This window comes from Melanotaenia boesemani, chromosome 13 (genome assembly GCF_017639745.1).
Source record: "Melanotaenia boesemani isolate fMelBoe1 chromosome 13, fMelBoe1.pri, whole genome shotgun sequence".
In the NCBI taxonomy this organism is placed as follows: Eukaryota; Metazoa; Chordata; class Actinopteri; order Atheriniformes; family Melanotaeniidae; genus Melanotaenia; species Melanotaenia boesemani.
This window is the reverse complement of record NC_055694.1, coordinates 35455514-35471105: the sequence shown is the minus strand read 5'-3', so window position 1 is coordinate 35471105 and position 15592 is coordinate 35455514. Positions and strand designations below refer to the sequence as shown.

At 42.0% G+C, this 15592-nt stretch overlaps 1 protein-coding gene across 5 annotated transcripts in view; it reads right to left on the bottom strand.

Annotated features, from left to right (window-relative positions):
- Positions 1-2513: 2513 nt before the first annotated feature.
- The window catches only part of plagl2 (pleiomorphic adenoma gene-like 2), a 75036-nt gene continuing 61957 nt past the window's right edge, over positions 2514-15592 (bottom strand). For 4 of the 5 annotated variants that reach the window (XM_042003128.1, XM_042003127.1, XM_042003132.1 and 1 more), the window contains 3 exons: positions 10975-11110; positions 10402-10889; positions 2514-9599 (listed from right to left, as the gene is read on the bottom strand). In XM_042003128.1, coding sequence (XP_041859062.1) covers positions 8165-9599; positions 10402-10736 — 1770 coding nt within the window. In that variant the 5' untranslated portion in view covers positions 10737-10889; positions 10975-11110 and the 3' untranslated portion in view covers positions 2514-8164. The remainder of the gene's footprint in view (positions 9600-10401; positions 10890-10974; positions 11111-15592) is intronic. The other variant, XM_042003133.1, reaches the window with a different exon arrangement.

The following is a 15592-nucleotide window of genomic DNA, read 5'->3' as shown; positions in this document are numbered from 1 at the left end:
CACCTCACCTGTCTAGTTTCTCCTTCTGTGTATTTAAAGTCCATGGGTTTCAGTTCTTCTCGGGCAGTCCACTGTTAACTGTTAGTTGATGTAGTCCAAAGCTGTGTCCCAAATCAGGGTGTGCCCACTTCGAAGTGCGGATTCGTGGCTACATGTGTCGTCATGGCACCAAGCACTGTCCCAATTCACAGAATTCAAAGGAACCTCTGAATCCAGCCTTCAGATCTGCACTTTGTTTGGCCCCCCACGAAGGCTGCTGGTGATGCATCCTTCACGGCCTCTTTTCTACCAGAATTCATTGCAGACAAGACGTTGAGCACAGAAGAGTACATTTTAGGTTTCAATAAAGTATATATATATACACTTTAGTTGAAACGTTACTAAACCAAGTACATTAAAAACATGTTTGTTAAATGGTGACATTAAAATTCTGTAATATTGGATATTCGTGGATTTTTAAGGGGTTAATGAAGTGTATACCGGCTGGAAAACAACCATGTTTTTAATTTTTTTGTTGTTTTTTTCTTCTTGACTAGGTAGGCTGTCCCATTTCATGAACGTTAAGCGGACATCGAAGTGTGTAGACTACGGAGGACACTGCATCGGCTACGTAGTCTACGCACTTCAAAGTGTGCAGACCCTGAATTAGGACACAGCCATAGCCACTTTTCCATCTTTTATCCACTTTTAATAAAGGCTTTTCATTGGTGACCAGCAGTGCCCTTGGTCACCTTTTTATTTTTTTTTATAGAATTATAAAAGTTATAGTTAAAGTATTCTATAACTAAAAATCTATAATTGTGGGTGAAGTATTGAATTATTAATCTGGACTTTGGCCTCTTAGAAATTCAAACTTCACAAGATAAGTGGGGCCCACAGCGATCAGCTGCCCGGCCTGGTCCTGGGTGTGGGTCCTGGGTTTTGGGACCTTGGTTCTGGGTCCTGGGTCTGGGACATGGGTTCTGGGTTCTGGGACCTTGGTTCTGGGTCCTGGGTGTTGGTGCCGGTGCCGGTGCTGGTCCAGTGTATCCCATGTGAAATTAAATATGTCAGATCTGGACATCAGCGAGCGTACCCTGGAGCGGTGTTGGTTGGACTGCGGTCCAGCCGGCCTCTTCCTCTCTGCTGAGCCGTGTCCTGTATAAGGAACAAACGGGCTGTGTTTCCAGACCGGATCTCCTTTATTGAGTTTAACTGAAGTTATTTACAACCTGCATCTTAGACCAGCCTGTTCATAGTTACAACAAAATGATAAAAAAAAAAAAAAATTACAGAGGAAAATTGCAAGATAGTTTTTTTCTGTTTTAAGTGAACAATGATAGTTAACAGAAAATTGCCTCGTATTGCCTAAAGAGGGACAGTAAAGGAATCATCGTAGCCTTCTAATGTTTTAATGAGCTCCTAAAGTGTCTGTAAATCCAGGTCGTTTTACTCAGTTAACTGGACCCTGTTATCTGGGACTGGTTCAAGCTTGACTCTTTAAAACATGGTTGTGCTTGTTAAAATATTGAATATTAAAGATTCTATGGTTGTTTTGATTGAAAAACTTTTTTAAATTCTTTCCAGGTGACCGGCTGAGGTAAAACCAACATGATGGATAAGGGAAGATAAATTAAATCCACTTTACATTTTCTCAAGATGATTTTCATGCACATCAGAGACGGGGAGGCTCTTCTGCCTTCCAGCTTTGTGGATGTGCAATGAGAAATCATCAGACTGGCCCTTTAAATGGAAAGGTGTCCCGTCCTGGTTAGTCCTTATTTCTGAAATGCTGAGGTTCTGGAAGTCTGTGTTGTGGCATATCGTCCAGGGTCCTCTGAAGAAAATTCTGATGCTAAAGGAGTTTCACTTTCTGAATTATGGCCTGGTTGGCATCCCATAAGTGTATGTGCAGGAGTAAGCATAGGTTTGCTATAATTAGGGCAGTCTTGACACTCAGCTATGCATGCAGACACGGGTGCAGCTCTGAGACATAATCCAGATGCTGGGTCAGTGTGTTGTGCTTGCTTCGGGACACACCACCGAGTCTGGATGGTATTTTAATCTTCTTGTGGAGTAATGTCTTTCGAGTTTGTTCCACATTAGTGACATGAAACACAGCTCGCATCATGTGTCCCCCTGCGCTTATACATGGCTTTGTCTGTCTTGTACGGTCTTATATCCTTTCCTAGACTGATGGGGAGCAACAACAGCTGATTGTTATCATTGCCGATGTCTTTCTTCCTTAAAACACACCTGCAGAATGCTGCAGACCAGCTAACTGACCAAATGTCAGCTTTTATAGACATGATCACACCGATGACGCAGCGTGATGTGTTGTCATTCATCTCACTTCAAACTCTGATGAAGGACAACTTATGTAGCTTAGTTTTGTAAAAGCTGAAAACTGCAGCATTTACAGTCTATCATCTTTAGGTCTGACTTTTCCTGAATGCAAGACAAGGTCTGACCATGTAAATTTTCCTTACATACGTGAAGAGATTTTAAAATAAAAGAAGAATGCAAAGAGGGTATAAAACTGCTGGTTTGTCTTTTAATCATTTCAACATAACACATGACAAGTCAAAGATACACGGTACTGTACAATACTCAGAGTTCTGTTGATGTGTTCTTTATCTCTTTGGATCAACCAATATACAAATCTGTCACTTAAAGATTGCAGCAACTGATTGCATGTGAGATATGTAACAAAAAGCAAGACGTATTTCTTTCTTTCTCCCAATCGTTTCCATGACTCTCCCTGTAGAAGATAAACTCCATGCTATGAAACATCGGGTCAGTGAAAGCAGACAGTTTTCAGTCACCGTGTTTATTCAAGAGGTGGCTTTAGTAGCAGGTGATAAAAGTAAAATGAGCTACGTCACTTAACAAGATAGACAAAGAGTTTGGAATGCAAGACTTACATGAAGCTAGAAATACATAAAACTACATGTGGATGTTGCCTGCAGCAGACATACCCAGTTCCTTACTAAAGGCAAAACAAAGGGGAGGGAGACAGAGCAATAAAAATCAAACTTTTCTCAGGTTTAAAGTGAAGAACAGATTCCCTTAAAATACGAGTACTGCACCTACTAGTAAAGAGGAAAGGGTGAAGGATAAGTGCATCCCTAGTAGGTGCAGGTGGAGGTAACGGAGCTACAGCCCGGGTGGAGAGCAGAACAGCATCCCTGTCAGAGGTCAGAGGTCAAGGTCGCTTTTTTTTTGCTGTTTCAGCCCAAACTACAGAAGCACATTTCCGCCAAAATGACAGAACTGGAGGGTTAGACGCGTAATCCAAAATGACGGAAACATTAAGTCTTCATTTTCACAATTTTGGTATTTTTATTCAAACCAAAAATTACATTTTGATTGCGACAAAAAAAGTTGAACTATTTCTTATTTAACTAGTTACTATTTGTAGTTACTCAGAATTGTTACTAGGTGAAAAAACTTTACTACATTTACAAAATTTACTCACAACATACTGGGGCAGGAACTAAAACTGAACTACTTTCCCAGGAATCAAAGCTTTTCCCTAAACATCCTAAAAACAATCACAGTTAATTCGCATTTTAGCCCAATTTAAATTCCCAAGCGGCGGATTCTCATTGGCTACAGAAAACGGGACTTCGTGGCATCCTGTAGATTCTTCATGGAAGCTAAGAGTCAAGACCTGTAAGTTAATTTAAAAACTACAAATGGTTAAATTAGCATCAATAAATGCTTTCTGTGATACTAGTATCAGATTTTTCTAGAGCTGTACCGAAGCTTAATGAATTAGAAATGAATGGGCTGGTTCTGGTCCCTTTTCCAGCCCAGTTTTCAGCGAACGTCTGTTTTTAAAACTTGTCCTGTGAAAATTAAATATGAAATTATTTTTTATTTCTGCAAACTCGCCTGACTGAGTCATTTCAGTCCTACGCCATCAACCGCCTCCGCTGGATTTACTGTGAAACCTTTATGCTTTATTTTTGTTGGTTTTTCTATCGCTGCTGTTTTCCGTCTTGGTTCGTTTGGATGAGTCATAAGAGATCCTGCAGCCGGAAAATCGGATGGAACACCACAGAATTCATCGTCCAATCTGTCCATCTGAAATGGATCCATCCGGGGCTTTACTGAATTTAAGGTATCTTATTATTTGGATTTAATAAAGTCACTTTCTAGCCACTTTATTTCCTTTTCTGTTTGCTATAAAAGGAGCTCCGTACGTATCCGGCTGCACCGTGTAGCAGCTACGAGTTCAACCAGACCACACGTCCATGTTCTTTAAATGTAGTTTATTACTAAATGTTAAGCAGCAACAATTAAAATTTCACATCCAGTTTCTCCCGTTGCAGTTAAAGCTGCAGTTCTTACATCCGCACAGCCGTGTTCTGACAAATGAGTCAGCATGAAGTCATCCCTTCAGACAGGTGGGTTGCCAGACTACGTGCTTTCATGCGGGCGGCCTGCGCTTCATGCTTTTTGTTACGAGGCGGAAAAATGGCCGGCATTGTTGCAGCAGATGTCCAGCGAGCGGCTCAGGGATTCAACGCTCTACTGAAAACGATGCTGTTGCTGTTTTCTACCAGGCTGCAGTTTGACATGATATATTCATGAAAGCAAAGCTGGTTAAAGAAAAGGAACAAGGAGAAGGGGGAGGGGCTTATGCAGGAGGATATTAGTGAAACATATATCAAAAATACTGTTATTCTTTTGGAGAAGAGAAATACACAAAAGTTGATAAAGTCTACACTTCAAACTAATGGCACATACATATACAGGATCAATACAAAATTAAAAACATATGAACATATAAGGTGAAATTTTAAAAGAAAAAAAATACTCTTTTTTTTAAGGTTGAAAGTGCTAGAATTCAGATTAGCTCACAGAAACCCGGGGAGGACAAACTTTATGCCAAAAGCTTTTCTTTCCTTTCTTTTTAGGACAAAATGAATATTTGCTATAAAAATATAAATGCTCAATTTGATTGCTACAGATTTGGCTTTAACCAAAGAAGGTTTTTCTTAAAAAACTACCTTTTATAAAGATCAAATTTCACTCGGCTTTTTTCATTTTTTACTTTTTACTGTAGAAAATTCTCAGAAAGGTGCTGACAGCTGATGTGTTGAGGATCAATCTAAAGTTCATCATTTTACACGAGTGATCCTTTTTCCATGCTGAGATTCAGCTTAAACCCAGATAATAAAATAGACGGGGTTAAACAGTCAGACTGTGCGGGAGCTTTTTCTACATCAGTGCTTATTTATTATATTCAGGGTGTTCCTGGTCGAATGATCATCAGCTGCTCATTGTCAGAGTTTGACTTCCCACAGTGTATATATATATATATATATATATATATATATATATATATAATGTAACATACTGTAATAAGCTAATGTTCAAAAATGTAGTTTCTTCTCCCGAGGTTTTGGTAAGAAAAATAAAATAATAAAAATGAGGTGATGTGTTGTGTTGTTTTTGAGGTCCTGTTTTATACAAACAGAAAATAATATATCATATGACAACAAACAAATAAACGAGTATAAGCGATGCGCCACGCCGGCAGTCACGTGACCCGCCTGCTGCTTTGAATGTCAAAGCTGAGGGTTTGATGGCTGCGCGCGCCCGCCCGGGTGTCACCGTATTTTCAGACCCTTTACCTTTCACTCTACGAAGCAGCTGAAAGCAGAGCAGGAGGAGAAGGAGGCAGAGGAGGAAGAAGAGGAGGAGGAGGAGGAGATGGGGCTCGGGTTGTGCATGTTGTCAGATCATCTTCGTAGTGGTCTACAGCAGCAGTGTGTGTCTTTTTCTCTTAATTTTCTATGATCTTTTCTTTTCTTTGATTCTTATTTGATGGTATGTGGGTCACCATGGCAACCACTGAAAACTAAGAAAGCGGGTTTTCTTCTAAAAATCAAATAAGGTTTCCAGATGGGAGACGAACACTGTCTGGCATTTAACTCTAAAAACTGCTGTTTGTTCAGCCTGGAATCTTCCTCATTAACATCGTGCTTGTATTAAATGTACAACTTTTGGAAGACAAGATCGAACAGACCGAACATGCAGCCGTTCCCACGGTAACTGGTAGAAAAAGATCACGCTGATATATGTTTCATGTTAAATGAATATTTTTCAGGTTTTGTTAAAGTAAAACAGAGTTCCTGCTTGTTTCCTGACTGAATAACAGAGGAGAGAAGTAATCATCACACCTGAGCAACAAGCATATTAATGGAAACACAGTTCAGGGATGCACGTTGATATCAGTGAGCCGTCATCTGCAGGACGCATCTCGTCACGAACATGCACAAAGGATCAAATTAGACTGTGGTTGTGGATAATTACCGGAGCGGATCATATGAAAATATACTTGCTTTTAATTGTGTGTGTACACTTGGTAATTTCTGCATCAGGTCATTTGTATTTGTTTAAAACATTGTGTGTGCACAGCCTCGGAAATTGACGCTATGTGTTCACAGGCTGCAATATGTGAGTAACCACTAGGGGCAGCGTTGGGCCCAGTTTGACAGAAGGTAAGTTAAGAGGACTGATAGTGGTAAAAATGGTGAAAAGGCTTGGCGTGCTTTCTTTAATGATCAATGAGCATGCCAGTATCAGTTAAAATCAGTCAGAAAATATCGTCACATTAGATATTGGCAAACATTCAATATGGTGCACCCCTGAAATAAATCAGAATGATCATTTAAGTCTAACTTTAGGTTTTACAGGCTGTAGGTGAAGGGTCACAGCTCCAGGTGCATCCCTAGGACACACCCTACCTACGTAACTCAAATCCTGCCTTCTATAAATACTTCCCATCCACACTTCTGATTTTACTAAACAAACTCACGTACACGAAGAGGAAAAGTTTGGGTATGACAGAGAAAGCTTGAGGGGAAAAGCTAATACTTCATCCTTTTGTTGATCAAAAAAAACAAAAAAAAGCAAGATACACACAAATGTAAACCTGCCGGACATCAAAACATCGTCACTTAGTTTTAATACGTCTAAAATACACCTTTACTGAGATAAGCATTTATAATATTCTTTTTTGAGATATTTCGTACACTGCAAGAACATTCTTTAACTCATTTTAACTCATCTGTCGCTCTTATTTATATTTTTTAAGCCATTCACATATCTCAGGGTTCATCAATACCATGATGATGCATCTTTTTAAAAGACTACCAAAAGATGTGTTTGTGGAAATGTTCCTAACATATAGTAAATCATGTGTTGGCCAGGTAGGAAATAGCTGCAAGTCTGATGAGCACGGAAACGTTTAGAGGGAAGACGATTTGAGGACGTTTCCGTTCCAGGCAGAGAAACCTCAGATCGTACGAGGAGGGCGGGAGGAGACCAGAACTCAAGTGCCTTCTGCTAAAAATAGCCTTTTTAAAAAAAGTGCTTCTCTTGAGGAACAGTAAAAGAAAGCAAGCGTAAAGCTCACACTTTCACATTTATTTTTCTGTCTTTTCTTTAGAAAAGGTGTTTTTAATCACTCACTCTCAGTTTTCCGAGGCGACCTGGCTCTGGGAGCTGGCCGACAGCACTTTTCCTGAAGGCGTGGATCAGCCGTGTGGCTAAACTCTCTCCTCTCCTCAGCCCGGTGGTTAGCATGCGCTGGCTCAAAGCTCAAGATGAGACACTTTCTACCAACTTCTTACATTTGGAAAAGAAAAATAAAACAAAATATTCACTTCAAACTATATTTTTTTTCCTGGGTCACAAGACAGATAATCTTCACTAAAACTTATCTTTGACTTTTTTTATATTATTACTTTAGAAAGTACGCAGTACCACGCCTTTTGGCCTACTGATCCTGCCTCTATACTACTAAGAAGGGGGTGGAAGGGAAGATAAAAGGGGAAATAAATGGAAATTAAAAAAACGTGGGTTAATACATTGTTATATCTATAGCATAAAGGAAAAAAGCCCAAATAAAAGCTGCTTCAACTTCTTTTCTCACCTTTTCCTTTTTGATCAAACGGGTTAAACTTCCTTTTAAGGCTCAATCAAAAGCTTTTGTGCGCACTTTCATTTAAGGCTTCTAAGTGTTCATGTACGTATTTATTTATTTTTTACTCCAATTCTCCAACTTTTTGATCAAGTCCTGTAAAGAACCGCCGCCCGACATATCTAAGGTGAGCCCGTGGAGGAGCCCATGTGGAGGCCTTCATGTCTGGGCAGCAGCTGCTTATCTTCACTGGAAGGCCTGGTGGAAGCGAGGCAGTGTGGTGGTACTAAGGCTGGAGCTGAACACTGGTGGGAGGGGGTGCAGGGGTCCGAGGCCCAGACCCCCGCTGGAGCTCTGCTGCTCCTGAGGTTGTGGTTGCAAAGAGGTAAGAGGTGCGGCATGGGGCTCGGCAGCATGCAGAGATGAAGAGGAGGAAGAGGAGGAGGAGGTCGCAGATGAGGTGTAGCCCATGACCAGTCCTCCCGTGCTCATGGGGGCACTGTAGGGAGGAAGGTTTAGGGGCAGAAAACCCAGCAGGTGGGAGAAGTCCATGTTAGCAGCACACAGAGACTCGGCGATCACCGCAGGGCTCTTGGACAGGAGGGGATCCCCGCAAAGCTCGTCCGCCAGGCCCGAGTTGGGCTCCAGTCCGTCCTTGGGGGGAGAGGCAGCAGCGTGGGGCTCTGCAGAGGGAATTGGGCCTGGCAAGCCACTCTGCAGATCCATGAGGAAGCTCTCCATCTCCACTTTTAAAGGCTTGTCCAGCAGGTATGAGGTAGATCCCAGCTGGTATTTGGGAGTTGGCTGGGGCTGGTGCTGGGGAGCCGCAGGCTGGTGGTGGGGGGGCAGTGGAGGGGAATGGTGATGATGGTGGTGGTGATGATGGTGGTGGTGATGGGAGTGTGGGTGGATTGATGCTGGGCTTTCCATGTGACAGCCCATGCCCATAGCTGCAGACAAGGAGCTGGGCATCAGGGAAGGGTGTGGGTGACCCACCCCAGAATTAGACATGGCCTGGAGATGGTGAGGGTTGTACATGCTCATCGGAAACGGTGCTCCACTGGGGAACGATTTGCCCATCATGGGGTCTTTGTTGGCCCCCATGCCGCACATCATGGGGCTAAGCTCCTCCTTCACAGAGCAGGGTGGAGACCCCGTAGCTAGAAGACCTAACATATCCGGAGGCTCCGTCTTAATCTTCAGCAGCTCCTGCGAGTGGCTCTTCTTCACATGGCGCGTCAGGTGATCTTTCCTGCCAAAGCGCTGGGCACAGTACTGGCACAGGAAGTCCTTTCGGCCCGTGTGGACCACCATGTGCCGTCTCACATCTTTCCGTGTGTAGAAACGTCGGTCACAGTGGTCGCAAGGGTGTTTTTTCTCCTTGGCGCCGCCTGAGGACTTCCCAGAGTGGCTCTTGAGGTGCTCCAGGAGAATTGGCGTGCTCTCATAACTCTGCATGCACACTTTACATGTTAAATCCCCTGCAGTTGCAGAGTGCATGGCCACGTGGCGCTTGTACCCCAGCTTGGTGTTGTAGTGCTTCCCACATTCCTCACATTTGAAGGCCTCCTTGTTGGGGTCATGGGTCTGCAGGTGGTTCTTCAGGTGGTCTTTGCGGTGGAACATTTTCTCACAGAACGAGCACTGATGGGTCTTCTGTGGAGAGTGTGTGGCCATATGCCTGCAAAGACCAAGACACCATGAAGGTGTTTATGATGATGTTGTCAGTCAGTAAACATTAACTTGTTAACTGTATAATATAATATTGTATCACGTTCACTGAAACCCTTGTCTTCATTAACAGTTTATTTCTCGCATGGCTATGCACAGACAACACAAAACTATACATAACAAATCAAAAGTACACCTTAAAGCACCACCATGCTTGAAAAGGAGCAGGAAGAAGAAAACTTATAATATCTGCCCCTTTTTAAAAACATAACACACCAATAAAAGATTTGTCAAGTTCTTGACAATACATAACGGAGATACTCATTTACAGTCTTAGCTGTGATTCAGCAAGTTCATATGTGTACATACATACACATACATACACCTTGCCTTACTGTGTCAGGGTAAATTCACCTGGAACACAGCAGTAAATTTTAATGGTTATCTCCTTTTAAAAGCAGAGGCAAACAGCCACGTTCATGTAGGAATGAGTAGAACAGACTGACTATAGGAGCAGCCCTCAAGCAGCGACAGAAACCTCCGTCCACGTGTTTGGGAAATGGTAGGTGGGTTTACCAACGCTGCACAGCTTACAGCGGGAAACCAAAACCGGAAGCTGAAATGAACTAAAAGTGTCCACAGAGTCGTGGAAGTCTGCATTCCGCCACTCTGAGTGGAGCTTCTTCATATGGCTGAAGGCCAACTGGACCCCTTTATTACAAGTAATCGATGTTTCAGGTTTACATGCATAAAATAAATGTGCAAATTGTTGAATAAAAGGATGTGAAGTGAGTGATGACGTTTGTAAGTACCTGAAGAGTTTGTACTTGGAGCTGAAGGCTTTGGGACAGTGTGGCTGCGAGCAGTGGAAGGGTTTCTCTCCCGTGTGACTCAAGGCGTGGAGGCGGAGCTTCTCCTGTGAGGCCAACAGGGCCCCACACACCAGACACTCGTTCCCGCTCGCCCTTCCTACCTCCTCTTCTTCCTCTTGCCCCTCTCTCTCTTTCCCCCTCTCTCGCTCTCTCTCTCTCTCTGTCCGTGGCAGCGGGGCGGTGCTCCCGAACAGCTTGGCGGCAGTGCGTCGTCCCTCTTCCTCCGGCGTCAGTGCGGTAATACGGTGTGAGGCATCGGCGGCAGCAGCTGCCATGGCAGCCCTAGAGTGCCGCTGCCATGAAAATCCACTTGTGGCTCCCCTGCCTCGCAGGCTCAATGTGGGTGCGGGAGTTTTCTGAAAAACAAGAGACTCAAAGCTCACAGGAAGGGCCGAGAATCCAGCGGGAACATGGAGGTAAGCTGGAATCTGTGTGAAGAGAAAAAGGACGGGCTTTCATATCAAAGCATTTGTGCCAAAACTCAACGCTTTTTCTAGCTAAACCTACTTTTACCTGTTGGTCAAAACGAGCTTCCTTCTCTCTCCCGCGGTTGCTCCTCTTCTTCACTGTGGTTTTCGCTCCTCCTCAACCAGTCCCAACAGCTATGGTTGGCGGTGAGTGGGAAAGACTCTTCTGCATCTTTACTGTCCTGTGAAGGAATTTAGAAACGAACAAACATCAACATCTATGATAGATCCAGCGTCACAAAACTGACTTCCAGCTACAGAACCTGCCCTCGTTTCTTTACATACTGGAAAGAAACTGGGAAATAAATGCAGTGGTTTGTTCAAACGATTGCAGGTGCAACAGTTTTACAGCTAACTAGCTTCAAAGCCAGTGTCTGATCAGATCAGGGCGATATGGCCTAAAAATAAAAGCTCTAATTTTTTCAAACCAAATGCATTGTCTGATTTTAAACAGTTTTGGAAATCCTTCCATGGAGAGCATTTTGGATGAGGTTTCAGACAACGGGAAGGTGGATCCTCAGAAGGCCCAGATGCATATCTCAGATCCTGCCTCAGGATTTTTTCTTGTCCAGTTTCTGATACACTGCACAGCGTGCTCAGATAAGCCGAGTTTTCAGCTCTTTCAAATTCAACTTGCTGCTGCAAAAACATTATTATTTCATATCTGTCAAACTGTTGTATTTGGTATTTTTCATAGATGCAACTAAAGAAATTTGAACAAATGACAATGACAAATGAATGTCTTTGTGACAATCTGTGGGCAACAGAGTGCCAGAAGGTCCAGTTTCAAATGGGGTCTTTCCACAGTTATCCTATGTGTCAAAACAACATTGGCCCATCCCTTGAGCTGGCTGCAATTTATGTGTTTGAATCATTCACAGATCAGTGTTAAAATTATCAAAATGATCAGGAATGCCAACCAGACTGAAGAGAAAAACTTTGAAAGATCTTCAGAAGGTCTGGATGCTTGGAAAGAAAATCCGAGGGAATGAGGGATGGCTCATTGCTTCTGAACAACATTGAAATGAATCACCAGCAAACTTCCCCTGAGCTCACTAGAGGGAGCTGAACAACCATTCACACCAGCATGAGGACAAGCCATCCCTCCACCATCGGATAAAAGTTGTGTTTGTGGAAAGATACGTAAAGACCTAGCACAAACACACAGCCTCATCGTGTGTCTGAAGATGACAGAACAGGGAACAAAGCCTTTTTTCTAGGTGTGTACAAGTATGCAGGTGTTATGAAACAGGATAAGGCCGCTGTAATCCTTGGGACAACACAACAACACACGCCCAGCTAGAGGGGAGGGACTGGGGGCGTACGCCACAGGCCCAGCGGCCTCCTAGAACCAGCTCTGCCCACCACGCTGAATTCAGCTCATTCCCACAATAACGGTGAGAAGTGCCGACCGCTAAAGCTGAAGCAGGGATGAGGTAACAGGAACCTGCACTACAGCCGTTATTAACCAGCTCTGCCATGGCTGACAGGACGGACACAGAAAAGAATAAATCTGGAGAAGAATAAGGAAATAAATGAGGAAAAATATAGAACAAATTTAATGTTTCTTTATGTCTTCATCTTTTTCTGTTGTTAAAAGAGTGTCTCATTATACAAGCTTCTGCTTCTGTCCATAACCTTTTGGTTCATCTAGTTTTTTCTATTTCTTTTTTTATGTTTTGTTTTGTATTTGCTTCCATTGGAGGAACCAATTAACAAATCAATAAAGAAGTAAAGAACAAATGTATGAAACAATAAATAAAATAAAAAATTAAAGAAATAAAAGACAAATAAACATGAATATTCTAATATTTCTTTCATTACATTATTTTTATTCATTTTTGCTCTTATCGCTGTTCTTTTCCACACACACACACACACACACATATATTTCCTTGTTTATTTCCAGATCAGAGTGACGTTCATGGCTGCACGCAACCATCAGCTGAGCAACGTTACGATAACTGGAGGTGCAACAGAGCGCCGCCTCACAAACATCAGAGCGAAATCTTAACACGAGGGGTTATAGGTCTAAAGAGAATTACATTGCTCACTTTTAGCATAAATTAGATTCTAGAAACAGATAAAAGCACAAAATTTGATTTAAACACTTAAAAGTTCAGTCTACACATGCTGAAATCCCATTGGCTCAGAGCAGTGAGCTGTCATCATTTATGACCTCTCAGTGTGGACAAGAAGCCCCGCCCCAAAGCAGATGATTGACAGCTTGGACCAGAGGAAATAAACAGAGAAATGAATAAAGAAATTTATGTAAAAGAATAGAGAAAAGAAGAGGGGAAAATAAATGAATCAAGTAAAAGAATGAAATTATGTGAACATAAATAAAAATATTAATATTTTGTGGCACTCCGATTGTTCCATATCATTTACCCCCGGTGACCTGTGCCCCTCTCTTTTTTCCAACCTCTGTGATTGCAAACACATTCCCCGGCTTCGCATGCAGAACGTTAAATGCTGTGTGAGGGTCAGTGAGTTAAGAAAGACAGGAATATGTTGGAATGTGCTTCGAGCTGTTTCACAGACGCTTCTTTTATTTGTTTACATAGAAATATAGGTGCAGGCACGTTTCCACAGACTGGGGCTTAAGCATGAGGGATACGTGTGTGCGCAACTAGTTCTTTTTTTCACACTTTTCAGCACATTCAGGCCTGTGTCTTCACGTATCTCAATGTGCACACGTGCATGAGTGTCCTCCTAATGTATGTGTGTTTACAGTGGTGGTTAAAAGGACCTGACAGCTGTGGCGTTGTGTGGTGGTCATCACCCAGCAGGGAGGGTGCAGGGGGGTGACACCCGTCCCATTGACCACCCTCAGGGAGCCCAGCTCTATTGTAGAGCCAACCCACGTCGCACATTCCTGGCCTGAACCATGCCGTGTCGCTCTACTCAGCGCACAACATCACATTACAGAACACACAAGGTCCCAGGCAAACCAGTACAGCATCACGGCAGAAACAGGACAATACAGAGAATTTACTGGGATGAGTTGAAACCTGAACACGAAGGGTAGCAAGCCATGTGGAGCTGAAGCTTCACACATGGCCTCTGCCTCCATGACGCATTTTAACCCACGTACAATTACTGCATGCATTAACATCTCCTCTCAATTTAAAATGTTTTAGCTTCCCAGTGTATTCATTAGACCACCTCAGTTATCCAAGTATCTTTACAGCTTGTGTTTTATGTTGACTCAAATTACTTCACGCAAACATGAACTGACTTTTTTTAAGAGATAAAAATTACTAGTATTGTAAAACAAAACGGAAATGTTGTATTTTATATATTAGCCACCTCTAGAGTCACCAGTACATGAGGAGCCAGCTGAATGGACTGCTCCTACCTTAAACACACTAATTTACTTTCCCTAATATTTATTTTATAATATCTTTAATTACAGATGAAAATGTCTTCAGCTAGCTGAAGAAAGCTAGCTGGAGACAGCCACGGTTAGCTAGCTGCACATGCCTTTCTTCCCTTTTGTTTCTCAATGCTATTTAAAATTTCTATGAACTTAGATCATTTCAACTCTCTGGCTGAAATTACATCTAATTCAAAAAAAGAAAATAACAGCTAAATTAGCTTAATATGTAAATAAATGCCAGCTAACTTTTTAGTCATTATCAGTGCTAGCTAACATCTCGTGGTTACTTTTGAAATATTTTACCAAATAATAATACTACTGGGTGGCTGGCCAAATTAGTTTTCTTCCTCCTTCATTTGACCGGATCAGTAGCTGCATGAGAGCCTCCAGCAGCTTCTCATCAGTCCCAGTTTTATTCCTTCTGTTCTGCTGTAGATAAAAAATAAATAAAGGAGTATATTGGAAATGTTCTGTGTGGTGCTGTCTGCAGGACAGCTATCACTGACATCACTTTGAGCTTTTTAAGACACTAATTTGGCTTATTTTCCTCTTGGTCAGTAATATAATTTTTCTCAGTTTTTAAAAAACACATACATCAGGTTATTCTGATCATCCCCAGAAACCTCCTGCTATTGTGTTGCTGCAGTAAATCCATCACCAGCGGTTTGCAGCGATGAGCATCACCTGTAATTTACATCAGTAGCTCCAGATGTTTCTCACACAAACACCTCAAACGCCTTTCACATAAATAACCTATTATTAGTACATAATTCCTCATGCTAATTCGTGCAAGGCTACAAATGATGAACATATTAATTATTGTCATTTGGATGATAGTTCAACCACATTAAACCTGGAACTGCTCTGTTAAACTAGTTTTTCTTGGTTTTGTTTTTTACCTGTATGAATTAACACTGGTTCAGAAGAAAAGTGAAAACAGGTAAACACAAGTAAATTGGGTTCATATTAATCTGTTAATTACAAAAGTACACATCTCTAAAAGTATAAATATTTATATGATCAAAAAATTTTTTAATTTCCTCACCTATGGACAAATTTATAAGATATCTCAACCAGCTCTGACGGGTTTTGTAGGTTTTGTGTTACTAATTCAAGCATGTAACATTACAACACATCATGATTTTTCAGCACTGAGAATGTGAAAAGAAAAATCAGAATTTGCATCATAATTATTGCATCGGGTGTTAAACAGCTTTTACCAGCAGAAAGAGGTGGTCTATTCTTGTCACTACTTTAGAGGAGGTGAGGAGAGACATTCGTA